We start from the raw sequence: 23,002 nt of genomic DNA, 5'->3' as shown, positions 1-23,002 counted from the left end.
GGGAATTAGAAGTAGCTGAGAACAAGCAAAGCCATTGAAGTAAGAAAAAGCATGGCAAATTTGGAACTCTAAAGCAGGTAACAACAGATAGGATCAAAAAAGGTAAGCTAATTAGAACAATGTTGTAGAGGGCTAGATAAGAAGTTTAAAATTGACTCAGTATAAAATGGGGAGTTATTAGAGAGATCTTTGAGTGGTATGGCAAATAATGTGGGGGAAAAAACCCTGTTTTTGGAAGATGAATTTGACAGTAGTATGAGTCAGAAGATTTGGCCCTATACCCTAAAAAATTCCATTTTGCTCAAGAGAATAGATTTTTATGAAATCAATGGTTTCAAAGGGAAATATAGGTTTGTGTATGCAGTTCTGAAGAGAGTTGCATTATGTAGAGGAGAAGCAGGAAAGCCGGAAGGCATTTACAATGTTTGACTCAAGGGGGTTTCAGGTATTAATACTTAATAGTACTTCTTAAGTCTAGTGTTTTTCCTTTTTATTTTTTCTTTTACTAATGAAATGTAAGACATTTTTAGCTATCTTTGAGTACTTGTGTATTTTATGAGACTTATAGACATTAATCAGAAGTTTATCCTGAGTGTAGCATCAGGCCTAATAAGTTATTATAAAGTACTTTGCACATATAAAGTCCTACATAAATCATAATAACAATAGTATTACTAATAATAAGGTTGACTGAAGGCTATAATTGCTAACAACGATCTTTGAAGGTATTTAACCATCTAGTAATTCAGGCTCTGCTGGATCCAGCCACCATACCCTTAGACTTAGACAGAACCTAGGGCCTATCTCAACTAAATAAAAACAACTCATGTGAGTCACCTTACAATCATAGCTAGCACCTGAAAGCATATGAAGATGATTACAAACATTTATTACTAAAAATAGAACATTATTATCTTTTGATTTTTATTTCTCCCACTCTCCTAAATTGCTCTCAATGAGATATGTTCAAATTTAAGTTAATTTTATACCAAAATTATCACTTCATTATATATTTTAAATCCCTCTACTCCTCAAAGTTATTGACAAACTACTAATATTATAACTTTGACCAACCTAAGTTTCTTGGCAAATTTCATAGGATGGTTAAATATTGGTGTGAATGTAGTATGTCACCTTGCAACTTATAGGAAGAACAGGAGACATCCTAGTACAATCAAAAGAATTCTTATTCTGGAGGGGAGATTTGAGTTTAAATCCAGGCTCTGCTATCAGTATCTGTGATGCAGTATCTGCATCACAGATACTAGGCAAGCAACTCTCTGACTTCCATTTTCTCAGTTATTAAATGAAGGGTTTGAACTAGAATCAGAGGTGGCCCATGGGCTTCAAAGGGACAGTAAAACTCCCAGTCATAACCAGGATGAAATGAAATTGGGGGGCGGCTAGGTGGCATAGTAAATAAAGCGCCGGCCCTGGAGTCAGGAGTACCTGGGTTCAAATCTGGTCTCAGACACTTAATAATTACCTAGCTATGGCCTTGGGCAAGCCACTTAACCCCATTTGCCTTGCAAAAACAAAAACAAAAAGAAATAAAATTGGAAAACATTAAACAAAATAACTAAAAACACAATTCAACATGTTTGATGTTGCTCGAGTTTGTCGCATTCTTTGTGATGTCATGGACCAATGTACACCAAAACTATTCATAGGGTTATCTTGACAAAGATATTGAAGAGGTTTTCCATTTCCTACTCCAGTAGATTAAGACAAGTAGAGTTAAGTAACTTGCCCAGGTTCACACAGTAGTAAGTGTCTAAGGTCAAATTTGAATTTAGGCCTTCCTCATTCTAAGCCTAGCACTCTATCCACTGAGCCATCAAGCTTCCTATAATAAAACATAAGTAATACCAATGTGTGGTTTTCTAAGTCAATGTGCAACCCCAGTTTCAATTTGAGTTTGATATCACTAAATCAGATGATGGTTTCCAAGGTTCCTTCCAGTTCTAAAATCTATGATCTTATGAATGAGCCATGCATTTGTATAATGTCATTAGATGATCAAGATTCAACCTAATAATGGTAAATTAGGAGGAATATTGCCAACAATTTTGACAAGAGGGAACAAATTATTTCATCATTGACACATATGACCAGAAAAGGAAATGGGGTGGTGATATAGATAGAATAAGGGACAATAGACACTCTAAATGCTTTGTTCATTCATTCAGCAAACATTTATCTTAAGTACTTAGTATGGACCAAACATCATGCTAGATGTTGAGAATAAAAAGTCAAGAACAAAAAAGTTCCTGGACTTGCAGATCTTCCATACCATTGGGGGGGGGGGGGGATATGAAAATAGAAGTTAATATAAAATATAGACAAGGTAAACTCCCAGAGGGGAGGTTGCTAGCAATTAGAGTAAGCAAGATAGGCTTTGTGAAGTGTAGTAGCATATATACTGGGCCTTAAAGGAGGCTAGGGATTCTAAAAGGAGTTAGTAAAGAGGAAATGCATTCCAGAGATGGACAACAGTCTGTACAAAGATACAAAGATGGAAGATGGAATGTAGAATACAGGAAGCAGCAAGTAGACTTGTTTGACTGGAATGTACAGTGCAAGAAAGTGAATAATATGCAACAATCTTGGAAGGTAGGCTGGACACATTGTGAAGGACTTTAAGTACTATCCTGGTAACTCAAATTAAAAGAACCAGAAGAAGACTTCATGGGTTTAAGGAATCACACAGACCTGGATGAGATGTAGAAAGGTTACCATCTCCACTGCTGGAAAGGCTGTCTAAAGAGATGAGATCACAGATCCATTTAAGTATGAATAAGTCACATTGACTGACATATTAACATCACACTTAATTTGAGCATTTCAAGCCTGGAGCTGTCCCTGCCAGCTGTAAATTCTATGAAATCATGATTGTTTCAATCTTTGCTTTCAGCTTCCCTCACCCTCTCTGAATTGCTGGGACTGGACAGAAAATGACTCAGGAATGAAGCTGGTTAAAAAAAGATTAATAAATAAGGTGCTCTCCCTGGTGCTAATAAGAGACCTGTAGATCACGTAATTAATACGCATTCCATCATTACCCAAAAAAGTCTTCCAAATAACCAGAAAATAGGGTGAATAAAATTTCCTGAACCAAAAAAAATCAAAACATATGATTTTATTAAAGATGTTCTTTTGCAAAATCTTGTTTAGAGTACACTAATAAGAATAATTCACATAGATATAGTGTCTTAAAGTTCACAAATGGTTTTCCTTCACAACAATGATTACTTAGGTATTACAAATATTATATTCTTTTTATTTTTTTAAGTTTTTTTTTGCAAGGCAAATGGGGTTTAGTGGCTTACCCAAGGTCACACAGCTGGGTAATTATTGTCTGAGGCTGGATTTGAACTCGGGCACTCTTGACTTCAGGGCTGGTGCTCTATCCACTGTGCCACCTAGCCACCCCTATATCCTTTTTTAAAAGGAAAAAACTGAGATGAGAAGTGTGTTGCCCAGCATCACAGAGCTATGGTCAAAGAAGGACTTTGGATCCAAGTCTCTGAATTACAAGCCTGACACTCTTTCACTGTCTCTCTTTTTCTTTTCTTGAAATCCATACTATCCTAGAAAAATAGGTACCCAAGGTCACTATTGAAAGCTTATGTTGCACTTTAAGACTGCCTTTGAAGTTCATTTAAGCCTGATTTTCATGTTCAAAGTAAGGATGACACGTGATCTAGGATAGTATGGCCTAGATCTTATTAATTTATTTTTTTTTAGATTTTGCAAGGCAATGGGGTTAAGGGGCTTGCACAAGGCCACACAGCTAGGTAATTATTAAGTGTCTGAGGTGGGATTTGAACCCGGGTATTCCTGGCTGCAAGGCCGGTCTTCTATCTACTTTGCCACCTAGCCGCCCCTAGTTCTTATTCTTTACATTTGTATGCCCTGCTAATCCCTGGCTCTCCCAGAGTAATTGTGCTGTATTTATACAGTATTTCTCTGTATGGGACTTTGTTGTTAAATACTTAGGCATGTTTTTACCAAGGGAATACAGATTGACTGACAGTAAGATCTATGTGAAGAAGAAGTGGATAGAGTATCAGCCCTGGAGTCAGGAGTCCCCGAGTTCAAATCCGGCCTCAGACACTTAAAATATCAAGCCCTGTGGCCTTGGGCAAGCCCCTTAACCCCATTGCCTCTCAAAAAACCTAAAAAAAAAAAAGTAAGGATGACTCGGTGGTATTCATCTCTAGGAATGGTCCAGCCACGCTTGGTTACCACTGTCAGGTATTGCCCGAATATGGCCCTGGACACGGGAAAATCAAGCTCGCTCCATGGGGCCAGTTGAAGCTCTTCAGTCTATTAGTGGGGTCACGGCGTGGGCAGTGCGGACTGCCTCCTCCCCGTTGCCTGGGTCCCCGCTGGGCCACCCCAACACGCGCGTGTGCACACACACACACACACACACAACAGAGACACACACGCGTGCACACACAGACACACACACAACACACACAGACACAGACACACAACAGAGACACACACGCGTGCACACACATACACGCACACAGACACACACAACACACACAGACAGACACACACAACAGAGACACACACGCGTGCACACACAGACACGCACACACACAGACACACACAACACACACAGACAGACACACACATACACGCACACACAACACACAGACACACACACACGCACACACACGCGCGCACGCACAGCACCGAGGGCTGCTCCGGCCGGGGAGGGTTTGCAGTGTCATGTCATCCCCACGTCCAAGTTCTAGGTCACAGCGATGAGGGCACAGAGCCGGCCCCGCGGCCGGCGGGCACCCGCGCCCCCGGGCCCTCGGCCCCCGGCGGTGGGCGCACGCGGGCTGGGGGCGGGGGCCCTCCGGGGTCCGGCCCCCCGCCGCACGTGCCGGGTGACAGGCCCCCTATAGGTTCCATACCTGCCGCCGGAAGTGAGTGAGGAGGGCAGTATAGGCATTTCCTGTGACGCGGCCGCCTGGACTCCATTAGGCAGCAGCTGGGGGAAGAATCAACACACCAGGGAGCGGAGCGGGCCCGGAGACAGAGGCGGCAGCTGCCCCCGCCGCGCCGCCGCCGGGGCTCCGCACAGCGGCCGGCTCCCCCCTCCCCAGCGACCCCCGGCCGGGCGCCCCAGCTGCCTCCGGGAGGGGGGGGGACAGGCCGGATCCCCGCCGCCGCCGCCGCCGCCTCCTCTTCCTCGCCCCCCCCCCCCGCGCCCCGGCCCCTCTTCCCTCCCCCACCCCGGCCCGCTCCCCGTCCCCCTCCTCCCCTCCTCGCCTCGCCCCACCGGCTTCCCACCACGGCCTCTCTCGGCGAGGAAACTCTGGCCTCCGCTTCCTCCTCCTCCGACTCGGACACCGGCGGAGCCTCCCCGCCCCCGCGGAAGAAACCCCGAGCCTCGGCGGCGGAGGGAGCAGGAGAGCCCGGGGCTTCGACGGGCAGAGCAGGCCTCTCCCCCCCGTCCTCGGCGTCGTCGTCCTCGTCCTCGTCCACCTCCTCCTCGTCCTCGGCCTCCTCCTCCTCCTCCTCCTCCGTGGTGGTAGTGGTGGGTCTCCCCGCGGCGGCCGCCCCCCCCCGCGGTAGCGGCCACAGCCTGGTCAGCGGCGGCATCATGCAGGCCAACGGGGCAGGAGGAGGAGGAGGAGGAGGCGGCGGCGGCGGCGGCGGCGGGGGCCAGGGCCAGGGCCAGGGCCAGACGCCGGAGCTCGCCTGCCTCGCGGCCCAGAACGGGGAGTCGTCGCCCTCGTCCGCCTCGTCCGGGGGGGACCTGGCCCACGCCAACGGGCTGCTGCCCTCCGCCCCCGCCGCCGCCAGCAACAATAGCACCGGCCCGAGTGTCAACAACGGGGTCCCCGGCGGCGCGGCCTCCGCCGCCCCCTGCGCCGCCGCCGCCGCCGCCCCGGCCCCCGCCGCCGCGTCCTCCTCGGCCCTGGCCGCCTCGGAGCTGGGCAGCAGCCTCAAGAAGAAGAAGCGCCTGTCCCAGTCGGACGAGGACGTGATCAGGTTAATAGGACAGCACTTGCATGGCTTAGGGCTCAAGTAAGTGTCCCCGGAGGGGAGCCGGGGGGCCGGGCGGGCGGGGCGGGCGGAGCCGGGCCGCGACCCCCCGGGCCTGCCCCGTGGAACCGGACCGGCCGTCGGGGAAGAGGGGAGCGGCCGGCGGAGCGGGCGGAAACGGGGGGGGGGGAGCGGGGAGGACCGGGCCCGGGAGGACCGGGCCCGCGGAGGCCTGGGCCGGGGAGGACCGGGCCCCAGCGCGGCTGCCGGTCAGACCGGGGGTCCCGCGGGGACGGGGGGCGCCGGGAGGGTGGTGCTGGTCAATTGGAAGAGGAGTTGCTGAGGAAATCAAACAGGAATAATGGCGCAGAGGAGACATGTTGGTGTCATTTGTGAAGCTTTGTGTGTCCGGGACACAGGCCACAAACTACTGTCAAGTCCTGATTAAGATCAGGAAGGGAGAAAAGTGTTTGGGGAGGGACATCCGATCTGACCACTTGTTTAATACTCTGGGTGGCTCCATGCCCCCCCCCCCCAGAAAGAGACAGAGACAGAGAGGGGGTGAAGGGGGCTAACCTTGGCCACAAACGGCTCTCAGTTTGTTTACACATCATTATAGGAAAAACCCAGGGAGTGGGGGGAAGGGTGCTTCCGACCGAAAGCTATTGAGAGTGGTGGAGGAGGTGAAAGGGGCAGGACCTAAAGCAGACTCCTCTCACACACACAAAAAGAAAACACCTCCAGCAGTCAAAGTTTCCTGGCTGCGAAACTTAGATTAAAATAAGCCTTTGGGCTCGCCACTGTGTAGTTTCTGATTGATAGACTGGTTTGAGGAAGAAAAAAGAACTTTGAAAAAGTGACATAAGTGCATCGACACAAGCCATACTTGGAGGTCTGCTGTATTTGGCTTAAAGATGAATAGAAGTGGGAGGGGAAAACATTAAAACAAGAAAATATTAAGCTGGAAAATTAGGACTTCTGAAATAAAAAAAAAACAGACCGAAAAAACAAGTCACGTATTAAAAGCCAAACGGCCATACTTCTCTCCTCCTCCCCCCCCCCAGCCCCCAAAAGGAACTGTTTGCCACGAGAGAAGATTTCACAGACCTTGATAAAGATGGATTTGGTATTAAATGAGCTTAGTAAATGTAAAATGTATTACTGAAATCAAGCAAGCTGACAGCAGAGGGAGAAAATAACTCGTGACTGTTTGGAGCCTACAGCATAGTAAATTTGCTATTTTTAGTTAGAAAGGTGGGAGGGTGATCTTGTTTGCTTTTTAAATTTTTTTTTTAATAAACTGGCCTCGCAAAGTGTTGATGCAGACACAAGACTCGAATGTATTTTGTGAAGATTTTATTAGTAGACTTCACTGAGAGCAACCTGGGTAGCATATCAATGTTTTTTAAAACAATGGTAATATGAAAAGGTAGTTTACTACCTTTTCTGTTGACCACTTAATTGCAGCAAATTGTATATTTTAAAACTCTTGTTTTCACAAAGTAATCATATTTTAAATGACAAAACTGGGGGGGGAAATATAATTATTTTGAAGCTGTATGCAGATTTTTTTGACCTATTGCCCCAATATGGATGGATGTAGGAGATTGCTCCAGTGTGTGTAGCTCAACAAACTTGGGCTTGTAAGAATTTTTTTTTTCTTATGTCACTTTATAATTAAATGAAATTAGGTCTTTTGGGGAAGAAAATTCACACTGTTTCATAGGTACTGGTATATTTGGAAAAGTAAAATCCTGAAGTTGGTCAGGTCTTTTTACACTGTATCTCTCCTGCAGCCAGACAGTTGATCTCCTCATGCAAGAGTCAGGATGTCGTTTAGAACATCCTTCTGCTACCAAATTCCGAAATCATGTCATGGAAGGAGACTGGGATAAGGTAAAGTAGGGCATATGGAACTGTATAACTGCTGTTAAGTTATATATCTGATGTGCATATCATAACATTTTTGTTTTTCTCTTTTTTTTATATCAATTTTTGCAGGCGGAAAACGACCTGAATGAACTTAAGTCTTTAGTGCATTCTCCTCATGCTATTGTGGTAAGAGGCGCACTTGAAATCTCTCAAACGTTGTTGGGAATAATTGTGGTAAATACACTTTTGTTCTTAGTTGTGCATTTATGCTAATTTTAGTAAGCAGAGTGGTCTATAACTTAGGGCATCTGCCACCCTTTTAACATATGTAATTTTTGTCTTTCTATCTAGAGTGCCTAGAACAGAGCCCGATACAGGCTCTTTAAATGTACTTTAGATCAAGTATAGCCAATTTTGCAGATGCCTAGGAAGATTGATTTGCCTGGAACTGTATTGTGTGTATGAAAGTTACAGAGTAGTCAGTCTTGATTGTGCTATAATATTTAAGCATTTTTTTTCCAAATGCTTCCCTAGAAAATCTTTGAATTAGTGTTTTTGCCTTACATATAAAAATTATGTCAAGATTGTCAAGTTGTTGGTATTTATGCTAAGAAATTTAAAATCATTTTCATTTGTTTTAGATTTGCAAAGTCAATTCATGCAAATTTATATTTTAATGTTTAAAGGTCAATATTGAATGTGTTTTGAAAGTGAAGGAGAATGAAGGATATTATGTGTGTCTATGTGACTAGGATAGATTAGATAAAGTTTTGTCTTTTGAAGCCTTTGTTTAAAAAAAAAAATCATGTGTTAATTCAGGCCAACCCCTAGGTTATGATTGCCCAGTTCCATTCAAGTACTCCAATTATGTGAATTTACAGTGTCAAAGTTTGAAATTTGTATGAAAGTCATCTGGTGGGGTGTGTGTGTGTGTGTGTGTGTCTGTGTGTGTGTGTCTGTGTGTGTGTGTGTATCTAAATATTAATGCTCTGTTTTCTGGTCCTTTCTGACAGAAGATCAAGTTGGGCTGTTTTCAGAAATTGTCATGTATTTTAATATGCATTAAAATTATTAGGCATTAACTCTTTTAAGTATTTGAAAAAGGGGGAAACGATGTTTTTTGAAGTGCCCATGATTATAAACAAAGAAGAATCAGCTGGTGACTGCTTGCTTTAGACTTCTGGCTGATTCATTTGTTGTCAAAAGCAGTTTCCTGTCCAGTGGGGGAGGGGATGGAGAAGAACAGGAAGTAGGGAAAACAGCTGTTTGTTAAACATTAGTGAGGATTATATTGTTTTTATTTAAATTGGATCGGTTTTATAATTTATTTGGCCTATTAACCTGCTAGATTTGTAGTGTTTGAATTTAAGTAAATGTAATTATATACTGGGAGAAATGTACTAGAGAATGGTTCTGAAATTAGTGCTTTAAAGATAGTTATAAAAATCTGTTTGCAATTTGTGAATTTTTTTAAACAGAAAGGGACTATCTAAGAAAATTTAAGGTTTTATATCCTAAAACAAATCCTGTTTTGTTCCAAAATTTGATATTTGGAGCTCCAAAGTCACTATGTAAGTGTATCTGTTAATAACAATTTGCAATCTGAATTTTTAAGTCTAATAAGAAATTTGGGATTAGGATAGGCCTAATAAGCAACTTGGTGACAGAAATAGAGAATTTTTGATTTCCTTGTTATTAGTCAAGTAGAATCTGGATTGTTAATCTAGAATGTGTGTGTGTGTGTGTGTATAAATCAGTTTAACTATTTAAATTGTTCTTCATCTGGCAGCAGTTTATTTTATTTAATCCCAAAATATAAGGATTAAAAAGCTAATATGAATTCTGTCATATTTATAAAAATATCTTAAAATTCAGCTTGATATTTCAAGTCTTTTAAAATGGAAATTGTGGATTGTTGGGGCAGTTTAGGGACTTTTCAGCCTAATTTCAACAAAAAGTGATTATAAATTTTAAACATAAATTGAAAAAAATTATTCTTAATAACCTCATATACCAAATACTGTTCTAGTTACCATTTTAGTCACAACATTTGGTATTTATTCTTTCAAATCTGATTGAATAGCATCAAGACTCGTTTGAGAGTTTTATGTGAGGAAATAAGAAGGACTTCTATCAAAATAAAAAGTTTATAGTTCTTAAACTTAAAATACAGTATTTTTGACTATGCTTTACACATACTTAACATTTGTTTTGAATTCTATATAAAAATTATGCAATAGTTCATCTTCACTGTCACATTATATAGAAGAGAAAGCTCCAGAACATGAGGCATTCTAATACCAGTTAACTTATTCTTTGCCTGATGTGAAAAAGAAAGCATCTGCTGATTTATTCAAGCTTTTCCTGTTACATGGTATCTTCTACGACCTCCCCCCAACCCAAAATAACTCAGTCCTACATCTTTAATAAAACATGCCCACAAGAAACTTATCAGCCTGATTAAATCACCATGTTGTGTGTCAGATGTAACTACAGCATTAGAATTATATGAAAATTCAGAATACCAGAGAATTAAGCTTTTCCGTGTAAATGTAGACATTAATAAAGTCTTCACCAAGTATTTTAAGTTCAGCTTTTTAAATCTGTTTTATTGAGTCATTATTGCCACAATCAAATTTTAGAGTTTTTACTTTTCTTTAAATTTTCCATTAAGATATAACCACCCAGGGAGTGGCTAGGTGGTGTGGTGCAGTGGATAGAGCACCACCGGCCCTGGAGTCAGGAAGTACCTGAGTTCAAATCCAGCCTCAGACAATAATTACCTAGCTGTGTGGCCTTGGGCAAGCCACTTTAACCCCATTGCCTTGCAAAAACCTAAAAAAAAAAGATATAACCACCCAAATGACTACCTGTCATTTTCTTATAATGGTGGTTGTCTTAATTATTAGGGATTACATACCATTTGAATTTTATAATGTTATTGTAGAAATATACTGTATTATTTTAAGGAAATTATCTAAATGGATATTTGTAGCACAAAAGTAATCTGCATAATTTTCTTAAACATCGATCAAAGTATTGTATATTTACATTTTTAAAAAAAAAAAGATATATTCAAACAACTTGAAGGGAAGTGTCTTTATAACCCTAGATTTTCTACTGGTTTGAGAGTTTGCTGGGTTTAAAGTGGTATACTCTAATCTCCCTTTCACAATCAGAAATTGAATCTGATCAGTAATCAGAAATTGTACAAATAAGATGACAAGAGCTATATTACCTTAGCTTTGGAAAAAAAATTGAAATCTTTGAAATAGTCTCTTGATAAGGTCTTAGTGAGCTTCAATTTGTCCTATTCAGAATCCATTTTAAGAGTCACTCTGGGAAAGAGTTTAGAATAGGGACTGAGTCTTTTGTTTCATTGGTATAAGAAACTCTCGCTCTCCTAATGCACAGAGGCACCTTCTCTGCAATTTAGAATCTTAGACATTTGCCTAGAACATTGGGGATTAAGTATGTTAGAGATAGGACTGGTGGTCCTGATCTTAAGCATAACTCAATATCCACGATGCCATCGAATGAAATTACATCATTAGGTTTGAGTTGTACACTTGAGCCATTTTAGATAATGTGCTTAAAATGTGCTAATGGTTTCCCAGATGACCAACTCTGTTGTGCATTTTTTAGAAATTTTTTGATTTGGGTAATTAAACAAGTTTTACAAAGAAAGAATGTACTTAAACAAATGTCTTGCTGCATTTGGCCAACAGCACATCACAAGATTTTTCTGTATCCAATACCATGCTTCAATATTTGATTCAGGATTCTCTTTGAGACACTGTGGACAGAGTGACTCATAAAGACAGAATTTCTTGACCTGCTTTTATGTCTTCCCCATATATCTACAGAAAAAAAATTAACATAGCCTCTCTTGAAGAATTTTACTTAGTTTATTCCTGCTGCCTTCTGTTACTTGAAAATTGAGTTGAAATTATACCAACATCTCTATGGAGAAAATAAGGGGGGAAATATCTAATGTTAAGTGTTACTTAACAGTTTTGTGAAGAAACCCTAATATGAATGCTAGGAAAATAGAATTTGCCCATGATGATTTAAAGAAAACTAAAGTGTTACCAAAAATTCTTAAGAGCCGAGAAAGCTAAATGAAGAAATTATTATAGATGTTGGCAAGTTAGACTTGAAATTGAATTGGAAAATCCAAAAACAAGTATGACTTCAAAAGTGGATGTTGTATAAAGAGAGATCTTTAGAGTATAAAAGGAATTTGTCATACCTACTATGTATTATCAGATTTACTTTTTTTTCCATTGAGTTATTAGGAGGATCAAATAAGATCTAAGTACTTTGCAAACATTAGAAGGGCATATACAAATGATAGCTACTTAGAAAAATAAAGCTTTGTCCAGAAGATAGAGAAGTCTTAAAAAATCCTTTTACATTAAACCTCTCAGTTTTATATGCCATTTTTGCATGTGAAAAGCAGTTTATTAACAGGTCAATGATATCAAAGTTTAATTTTAGATTATATTGTATGTACAATGATATATTTTAGCGATTTAAACTATGCCTTTGAAGTATATTCAATAAGCCAGCCTAGCTTTTCTTTATTTACTGCATAGAATTTGGTGAAATGCAGTAGTTCTGGAGTTACAGAAATTTTCATGAGAACTGTTATTTTCTAATTTTCTTCTCATCATGGACTTGCCATAATTAAATTACACATATTTATCCCACTATTTTGATAGCAGTGTAGTTTTGTGTTTTTGTAAATAAGCAAAAAAATAGATAATGTTCTCTAAGATTTTTATGTTAATATTTTTAAGTGGATTTGAGTCACTAAATGTCAGTAACATTTTGTGCCCACTTTAAAGCAGCATAATTAAAGGTTTCATTAAAGTCATAGTCCTTAATGTTGGATTTAGGGTTTAAATTGCCAAATTTTTATGTTGCTAGATGTGTTTTCATGACTTTTAAGTTTTGCCAAAAAGAGGGATTTACAAGTAGCTAATAAACTAGAAGTGAAATTTAAGATAAAATAAACAATATTGAGAAAAATTCAACTAAATGCAAATTTGTGAAAATATGACTTTGTAGAATAAAAAGGGGGTAAATGGTTTCTTTTGTAAATGGTTTCTTTTGTAGTCTTTTTAAATTTTTTTTTGGATTTTTGCAAGGCAAATGGGGCTAAGTGGCTTGCCCAAGGCCACACAGCTAGGTAATTATTAAGTGTTGGAGGGTGGATTTGAACTCAGGCACTCCTGACTTCAGGGCCAGTGCTCTATCCACTGCGCCACCTAGCTGCCTCTTATGGTTTATTAAAAAAAAAACCAACTCAACACATCTTGGATTTTTGATTTTTGATTTTTTGCTTTCCTCCAGAGTATTTTTCAGTGTTGGAGGCAACAGCAGTCAAGATTCCAGTCTTTATTGCAAATATGAAATAGTTAAATTGGAAGGGACAGCAAAGTTTTATCTTGTCTGCTGTCTTTACCAGTTTGGCGACCCTTTCTACAACAGCTGAAAGAAGGTCATATATCCACCACTTGAAAACTTTCATTGATAAGATGCATACTACAAAAAAGATAATCCGTTTTATTTTAAGGCTGGAATTCTTAGGAAGTATGGTTTCTTAGGTTAAGCCAAAATTCTAACTTTAACATTAGTGCTAATTCTATCCTTGAACCATAACTTTCTGATGATTGCCCTTCAAATGATTGAGGATGGCTACCATGTTTTTCTTTATTATTCTCTCAGTTAAAACCTCCCCATTTCAGAATATTAATGTAACTATAAAGAGATTCCTAAAATTTAAAAAGTTTATTTTCTTTAGAAGTTGTTAAGCTAAAATAAAATATACATTTGGGGTGTGTGTGTGTGTGTGTGTGTGTGTGTGTGTGTGTGTGTAGGGGGAGATCTGAGCTTAAAAATCAGTCTTAATTTTAACAGAAGGGCTGTGCTCAATGTAGACCAAATTGTCTTTCAACAAAAATTGCCTCTACAACAGCCACAAGTCATCCAGATCTTCCTTGGGGTCCTCCTTTAAGATTTCCAGTGCTCAGAAAACTCAACTCCTTCTGAGTTAATCCATCCACTTTACTGTAGCTCTAATTTGTAGGAAGTTTTATGTTTTTATGTCTAGTTGAAATCTTTGAGTCTTGGAAGTAACACTTAATTTTATTGAAGTATGGATTGAGTAAAATAATATCCATTAGCCTTGACCTGGAAAAGGCATCTATTTTCTAGGTTTTATAAGTAGGTAAGCTGCTTCAACAAAGAATAGAAGTAACTGGTAGATTATAATGAACCAAGACCTTTTTTTTTTAAATCATGAAACTTTTATGTAAAGTTTTATTTTCAAAGGGCATAGTAGAATGGTTTCTACTGTTCTGTTTAGGCACAAACATTGTCTGAAACTTCCATCAACCCTTTTCCCTGACTGCTGCTTTCTGTCATGTCAGAGGATGAAGTTTTTGCTGCTGCAGCAGAAGTACCTGGAATACCTGGAGGATGGCAAGGTCTTGGAGGCACTTCAAGTTCTACGCTGTGAATTGACACCCTTGAAATACAATACAGAGAGAATTCATGTCCTCAGTGGGTAAGGCTGTTTAGTTCTTAAGCTATAAGCTCTACTTTGGGAGTTATAGTTACACAGAATTATAGTTCTATACTTTCTCTGAGTGCTTGAAGTATTTGGAAATTCTAAGGTAATTTTAGGGAGCTGTTTCTCCCTGCGATGGGGAGAAGGGACAGTGGAGATATTTCTTATCTTTATCTTTATATAAAACATTGCCCTTATCTGAGGAAGCTTTTCATATTAGAATAAAGTTATGTTAGATGGGTGAGAGAAGAGTGCCTACCGGAAATCATTTCCTGTTCTTTTGCAAATCCTGTGATATGGCTTAATTTGGTCAATTCTCTTTTTTTTTTTAATCATCAAAATATAAAACAATGAATTTGCCCAAAGTTCCCCACAGAAAGCAAATTCTGTTGGCCATATTAAGTCCAAAGACTTCTCTCTACAAGATGTCATATTTACAACTCAGCATTCATGAATTTCAAAAGAAATTCTGTATTGCATGTTTTCTGATTTAACTATGCTTACAATTGTTTAGAAGTAAGAAACTTAAGGAATTAAGTCTAATTTGATTTTTTTCGATTTTTTTTTATATATTTTGAGAAAACTGAAACTTCATGAGATTAAATAACTTGAAAGGATTATTTGTGGGAAGTAAATCTCAAAATAGAACCCAGGTTTATTGACTTGGTTACCTTTCATAAATAAATAAGCCAACATTGAATTGAATACTGAAATGTTCATATTCGGTCGTTTTTTCAGTCATGTCCCCAACTTTCCATGAACCCATTTGGGGTTTTCTTAGCAGAGGTCTTGAATGGGTTTGCCATTTTCTTCTCCAGGTCATTTTTTTTTAGTTGTTTTTTTTTTTTTTTGCAAGGCAATGGGGTTAAGTGGCTTGCCCAAGGCCACACAGCTAGGCAATTATTAGGTGTCTGAAGCCAGATTTGAACTCAGGTACTCCTGACTCCAGGGCCAGTGCTCTATCCACTACACCACCTAGCTACCCTCTCTCCAGGTCATTTTACAGATGAAGAATTGAGGTAAACATGATGCGATTTACCCATAAGTATCTTAAGACCAAATTTGAACTCTTAAGATCAGCATTCTTTTCCACTATGCCCCTTCATTGACCCAGTGAATACTGAAAATTGAATGTCAATTTACCAAATGGACCAGACCTAGAAAGAACTTTTGAAACAACAAAACTGTGGACCAGTTCTCTCAAAAAATATTGATAAATCACTTAAAATGAAATAGCACACATAAAATCACATGTTATAATTTTCTTCCTTCTGTTTTTAAAAAATAAACTTACTTCCTTTTTTCTAATAGTTTGAGTCTTTCTGTTAAGATAATACTTGGAAAATGTGCTATCCAGTGATAAGTATGGAAGGTATCTTTATATTCTTGTTAAAAAGGAATCCCTTAATATTCAAACTCTAGGTGAAGGATATGCTTTTTGTACAAATATGGACTTAAATTGTAACTTGCAAGAAAAGTAGCCAGCATTTTTTCAGTTAAATTTTTTTTTATATTGAACTTGGCAAAAAAATAAAATAAGCATTTCCATATACATTGTAGAACAGTGGAGTATTGTTTATGAAGCTTCTATTATGTAGTGTACTTGCTTTTTAAAAATTATAATAAATTCAACATATAACTTTTCAAATTTGTTCTTTTTGTCTGTGATTTCTTCTGACTTGCCTTCTGGTGGGAGAGAAGGACCTATCTCTACCTTCACACATTTGAAAAGAAAAGAAAAACTTCTTGAAATAATTATTTGTAGTTAAGCAAAGCAGATTGCTACATTTGCTCAGTCCAAAAATGTATGTCCTACTCTATGTCTTTAGTCTCTCATCTCTTTTAGGAGGTGGGTGACATCTTTTTATCACTGGAGTTCTGGAATAATAGTTTGTTATTACATTGATCTTGGGTATTTAGTCTTCCAGTTTCTCTTTGTATTATTATTATTATTGCTGTTTTATAAATCATTCCCCTAGTTCTGCTTACTTCACTCCATGAGATATGTTCACATGCCTTCCTGGGCTTCTCTGAAAACCATTTCCTTGTCATCATTTCTTGTGGAATAATAATATTGGATTTTGTTCATACTATTTTTTTTCCATTATTACATAGTAGAATTGAAGTTCCTTGAGAACGGGAGACTTTTTCACTTTCTGAGCATTCCTTGCATTAAGCAGGGCCTTGATGAAAACAAGCACCTAATAAATTTTTATCAGACTAAATGATTTTGTCTTAAGAAAATAGGGCAACTCAGTTGTAGTGATATAGGTTAGGCCTCACACTGTTGTTAATCAGTAATTTGTTTATTTTTATCACTTCTTTTTTCTTAATTTCTTTTTTTTAAGTTTTTGCAAGGCAAATGGGGTTAAGTGACTTGCCCAAGGCCACACAGCTAGGTAATTATTAAGTGTCTAAAGTCAAATTTGAATTCAGGTACTTCTGACTCCAGGGCCGGTGCTGTATCCACTGCGCCACCTAGCTGCCCCTATTTATATCACTTCTAATAGGGTGATTAAGATCTGAAAGATACTCTAGATGAATTTTCATTTATAAGTATTTTTGGAAATCAAAGGATTTTTAAGATTAGTTTCAAACTTTTTAAGTCCTCCCGTTAATTCTTAACCATCCATTAGCATAGTAGCTGCTTATAATTGTTAAGTTGCAGCCATAAAAGAAGTTAAAGTTTCCCTCATCCTTTAAAAAAAAACAAAACTCCTTCACTAGACTTATCATTCAGTCCTTACGCTTCTTTATCTGTCCACTACATTTGACAGTATTTGCCATGCTCTTTTCCCTCATAGTTTCTCCTTTTGTGACACATCTCTCTCCAGGATCTTCCACCTGTCTGTCTTCTCTGTTTCCTTTACCTGGATCATTTTCCATGTGTGACAGATATACACATACACACACACTCAGTCACACTCTCTATTTCTACCCCCCCCATGGATTTAAGTATCTTCTTTATATTGGTGTCATCCATATTTACATTTCTAGTTCTACACATTCTTGTCCTTGAGTCTGACCAATCTGGTATCACCAGTATTGCTCATTAGACATTTCAAACTGAAACATCTTAAACTCAATATGTTTAAAAATACCGCTTTCTTTTTCCAAACTTCCCTGTTTCTCTCAAAGGCCACCATCATTCTTCCAATGTCTTCAACCCTTTAGTCTTTTATACTACATATCCAGGTAGTTGTCAGATATTACTTTTTCTAGAACATCTTTCATATGCAACCCCTTCTCCACTCACAGAGTTACCTACTATATTACAGTTCCTTATCATCTACTTAGGTGGTTTCATTGATTTTCCAGTTGGTCTCTTTGCCTCAAGTCTTTCACCACTCCATCCATCACATTGCCAAAGTACTTTTTTTTTTGGCAAGGCAGTAGGGTTTAAGTGACTTGTCCAAGGTCACACAGGTAAATAGTAAGTGTCTGAGGCAGATTTGAACTCAAGTCCTGACTCCAGAGCCAATGCTCTATCCACTGCACCACCAAGCTGTCCCCTTTTTTCTTTAAAATAGATCTGACCAATTCCAATGTATCTATTTGTATCTAAAATAAAATATAAAATCTTTTGTTTAGCTCTTATATCTCCTTAAAATCAGATTCCAATCTTCTTTCTAGCCTCATTGAATATTATACTTCCTCTTGCCCTCTATAATTGAGCTATACTAACCTTCCCTCTGTTCTTCAGACATAGTGTATTGTCTCCATGCTTTTGACCTAGCTGTCCTCCAAGCCTAAGATTTACTCTTCTTACCTCTACCTCATATAGTACTCCAGCATATACAACTCCAGTACTCCTCATATACAACTCCAGCACCATATTCTATCTGCAGCCTTTTATGATCTCCCATTGCAATTGGTAGTACCATCTCTCCTAAACTACCTTGAGTTTAAATACTGCTCATGTGTATTTCATTCTTATGCTTTATGCATGTTTTATATGTACTCATTATTTCCCCCATTAAAATATGAGCCCATTATGTATTGCAATTATTTCTCTCTGGACTTGTACCCCCAGTCCCAATCTAGTGTAGTTCCTGGCATGCAGTAGTCATTTAATAAATACTGTAAATAATGTCCCCATGATAGTATAATGCTTCACATGACTTGATATTTGACTATACTTCAACTTCCCTTGCTTAAAAATCATTTCTCCTGCACAGAACACCAAGAACCAGGTCAGGGGCATACTTAAAGCAAAAGCCCCTGATTTGTTTCCCTTTCACTTGCTATGTGTCCAACATATCTAGTGAGGAATTGAAGCAGTCCTTGAGCCTTCCTGGAAGGCTGGAGTTGAGCTCCATAAGTGCTTATACAGAGCCTGTCTTAAGATAGATAACAAACCTGTGAACTAGATGTGGGGCAAGTTTATATCCTTATTTAACAAATTAGAAAACATGATGTTCTGAAAGGTTGTGACTTGCTGGGATTTGAATCTTGGTTACTTATGTCTAATCTAATGTCTTTTTTACCCTACCATATTGCCTAATCAATCAAGACCTTGTTTAAAGGTTGAATACTTTTATTATACTCTCTTGGAGAGATTTTCTGGTTTTGTGTTTTAATTTAGTCTAAGGTCATTTAAAGAATATAATGGTCATCTGTAAATGAACTAGTTAGTCATTTTTCTCCCTTTCTGTTTCAAAAATAAAGTTGATTGTATAGGTGCTATATTTTTATTATTTTAATCGCCAAAGAGAAATTGGTGTAGCTACTTTTACACATATTTTACTTTTTGCTCATTCATAGGTATCTGATGTGTAGTCATGCAGAAGACTTACGTGCAAAAGCAGAATGGGAAGGCAAAGGAACAGCTTCTCGATCTAAACTTTTGGATAAGCTCCAAAGTAAGATTGTTTTTCTAAAAGTATCTGATAGTGATATTTATTCTCTAAAATTAAAACTAATGGTGATTATTTAGCAAGGTTTTTATTTGATAATACAAATGACTTACTACTGAGGGGTTAAAATGGAATTTGTTTTAATAGGTGGACTCCTTAGGCCACATTGATTTAAAAATACTTTCTGCCTCATTACTAAGGTACCAAGATAAAATAGCAAAATTCTTCCTCATTTTTAAGGCAAATGCTTTTTTTTCCCCTTTGTATTTAAGAAAAAACTGCAAAATCATTACCAGAAATAAATGGGCCCAATAGAATAATTCATTCTTATTTAACATTTTTGTGAAATGTTTTGCCCTCTCCAGACAAATCAAGGGTTCTTAACAGCCTTTTTTTTTTTTTTTTTTTTTTTTTTGCGAAGTTGGGAGTCTAGGTACCAAGAATCTTAAAGCCCAAGAGAACAGCACAGTTGGGAAATATAGGTATTGGTTCAGCTTATAATATCTGGGATAGTAATAGTTTGGTGCAACTGGAATATCCTTTTGAATGAGTCCACTTTGCTAGATCTGATCTCCCAGATATCTCAGAGATTCCTCCCAAACTTTTAAGGATGGCCATTATATCTCATTTACAAATTATTTATTAACTAATACTTTTTCTTATATAAGAAAGCCTAAAGTATTGTGGACCTTTCTTCCAAGTGAATTCTAGTGTAAGTAGACAGCATTTGACAGGTGGTAGTCATGAAAACAAAATATTTATAGACAAAAGTTATGGATGACTTGACATAAATAACATAATGTTGATAATGATTAACTGGGGATGAAAAACCAGAGGATATTCAAGTATCTAAAAAAAAGTCTTTCCTGTTCTCCTCCCCCAGGTGCTAATGGTTTCCCTTTTCATTTCCTTATTCTGTATTATAGAAGCCAAATTATTTATATTGTTTCCCCCATTAGAACATGAGCTCCTTGAAAGCAGGGGCTATTTTAGACTATTTTGTCTTCCCAATTCTTAATTCTTAAGAAATGCTTGTTGCTTGACTGAAAATAAATTTTGTTTCTTTTATTAAGCCTATTTGCCACCATCAGTGATGCTTCCCCCAAGGCGTTTACAGACTCTGCTACGTCAAGCTGTGGAGCTACAGAGGGATCGGTGCCTATATCACAATACCAAACTTGATAATAATCTAGATTCTGTGTCGCTGCTTATAGATCATGTTTGTAGTAGGTAAGAGGAAAATTATTTCTACTACTCCAAGATTTGATTTATAATCTTTTTTATAAATGATCCCATTTCCTTCTTAATACTATTAGAGACATGTGAGCTGGAGTTCCTTAGAGCTATAAATTCTGTTCTGAATTGCTATTCATTCTAATGTGCAAAAAAATTAGAATGACTTTAAAAATGTTCTTCGTGTCCTCCACCCCTCCCCCACATTTGACTATTAGTTTGATTATTAATTGTTCACTGTTAACTATAAAGTCACAATTTCAGAGTACAATGTGCTTCCTGTATTTTTGAGGGATATTTTGCTGTCAGCTACTTGAATTTAACTTGGGAGAATGTAAAATTGTCCTTCAGTCTGGGATTCTTTTAATTATTAGTGAAGCAGGAACATATTTCATGACCTCTAAAGTTAAAGTGTCATGAGAGTAGTTGAGATATTGAAAAACAAATTGTGAAATCTCTCAAACCCCAGGAAGGAAATAATTTAGGGCTAGTGGACGAAGGGGAACAGCTGCAGTACACATAGTCCATTTTCTTTTGCCAAAGGTGATCAAAGATATGATGAAAGTAGCTTGAACAGGAAGGACAAAAGTAATAAGGTTACGTTTGAGGGTCATAGACTTTTTGTAAATGAGGAACCTCCATAACCTCCTAAAATAATGGTGCAGGCAAATACTGAGATTTAAAAAGAAACATAATTTTTACTTATTTTGTAATCAGCATCTCTACAACGAGTAGCTTGTTATAAATTTTTTAAAATTGAAGCATTTTGTTATTTCACAGGAAAAAAGTCTTAGAGCATTGTAGTCAAATATGACTAGTTTTTCAACTCTCCCCCCCCAGCTGTAATATTATTGTTGTTTGAGTTTAATTTGGGGGCAGTTTTTAATCATGCTATTTGACAGTACGTATTCTTCCTTGAGTTTTTTAAAATAAGATTCATGATCATTTCACATAGAGTTTTGAATAAAAGCTGTAGTTCTTGACAATCTGGGACATTTGAGAATAATACTGGTTAAAACTAGAACAGTTATAACGCAAAAAATATATAGACTACTAATTCCTGAATATGTTATTGGAACATCATGAGATGATAATTTATTGGAGATTAACTAAATCAAGAATTGCTGGTATAATTTGATAGTGCACTTGAACAACTATGAGCAAAAGATTCTGTATATGTGTGTCTATGTATATGTGTGTGTATATATTTTTATTTATATATATATATATATATATATATATATACACACACATATATATGTATGTGTCCCTGTTTTGCAAGGTAAATCTGCATAAAATTTCCTGAATTTTTTAGCTGTTTTTCTCTAGGTCCTTATGAAACTAATTGAAAAAGCTAGAATTTCATAAGCCTATAGGAAAGCCTTTTGAAGGTTTACATAGGAAAAATATAATATAGTTACTGCCTCACAAATGGCTAACAAGAAAAGGTCTTTTCTATAACTCTATGAAAAATTCATTATTATGCCCTGTGGAGGTAAAAGGGGAGGATTGGGCTTCTGAAGTTGACAATTCTTAACCATTTTCCTACTGTGCCACCCACCTACCCCAAGAGTCAAAACACTTCAAACTCAAGGTTTATACTCTTCAGATCAACCCACTCTGTCTTAATATTGTTGAGTTGAAAGCTGTAATTCTAAAATTTTATGCCTTTTAAATTTGATACCTTGCAGTAATCTTGATTCTATTGTTTTTAAGAGAATGTCATGCCTATAATGTCAGGGTTATTTCTATGATCATAACAACTTGTATTTTTCTTTTGAATTGTGCCCTAATACTTATTGGACTGTCAGCTATATCAGAGTACTACTACACAGAATTAAGTATGATTATGTCATACTGGTCAGTAAAGGCCTTGGATTGAGCCCATCAGACTAAATCACTTCCAGTCCTTAGGAGGATGGTCAGGGGGAAAGGGAGGCTGTCTTCACATTTCCTGACCCATCTAATAGAGGACTTAAAAGGACACCGTTGAGGTATTAAAAATTTTTTAATCCAATTTAACTCAATTTCAAAAAATAGATCTTAAAATTGGAATCTGTTTTCAGTTTAATTCAGGAAACATTTGCTGAGCACCTTTGTGCGAGGCACTGTGCTCTAGGTAATATGGCAGATACCAAGATAAGATATCTCTTCCTCAGAGAGCTTATGATCTAGTGAGCTCCTTTTCTGTAGATAGGATTGCATATAAACTAATGACATTGGATGTGCTTTTTCCTACTCATAGAAACATTGAAGATGTTTTTGAGTTGGAAGCATATATAGGTTAAATTTTTGGCCAGTTAGCCTTGACGGTGTTTCTTTAAGTTGGCAGGTTTTTTTAAACCACCATCCAATGGAAGTAAATTTTCCTGCATGTAGTTTTATAAATATTAAATTTTCTATTTGCATTTTGTAAAGGATCAAATTATATACACATTATAGAAATGTA

At 38.0% G+C, this 23,002-nt stretch overlaps 1 protein-coding gene across 3 annotated transcripts in view; it reads left to right on the top strand.

Annotated features, from left to right (window-relative positions):
• Positions 1 to 4,996: 4,996 nt before the first annotated feature.
• The window catches only part of WDR26 (WD repeat domain 26), a 48,030-nt gene continuing 30,024 nt past the window's right edge, over positions 4,997 to 23,002 (top strand). For 2 of the 3 annotated variants that reach the window (XM_074222781.1, XM_074222782.1), the window contains exons 1-6: positions 4,997 to 6,057; positions 7,812 to 7,911; positions 8,017 to 8,121; positions 14,325 to 14,461; positions 19,229 to 19,326; positions 20,394 to 20,550. In XM_074222781.1, the coding sequence (XP_074078882.1) occupies positions 5,630 to 6,057; positions 7,812 to 7,911; positions 8,017 to 8,121; positions 14,325 to 14,461; positions 19,229 to 19,326; positions 20,394 to 20,550 (1,025 nt within the window). In that variant the 5' untranslated portion in view covers positions 4,997 to 5,629. The remainder of the gene's footprint in view (positions 6,058 to 7,811; positions 7,912 to 8,016; positions 8,122 to 14,324; positions 14,462 to 19,228; positions 19,327 to 20,393; positions 20,551 to 23,002) is intronic. The other variant, XM_074222783.1, reaches the window with a different exon arrangement.

This window comes from Macrotis lagotis, chromosome 2 (assembly GCF_037893015.1).
Source record: "Macrotis lagotis isolate mMagLag1 chromosome 2, bilby.v1.9.chrom.fasta, whole genome shotgun sequence".
NCBI lineage: Eukaryota > Metazoa > Chordata > Mammalia > Peramelemorphia > Peramelidae > Macrotis > Macrotis lagotis.
The sequence above is the reverse complement of the archived record's forward strand: the minus strand, read 5'-3'. Positions and strand labels throughout refer to the sequence as shown.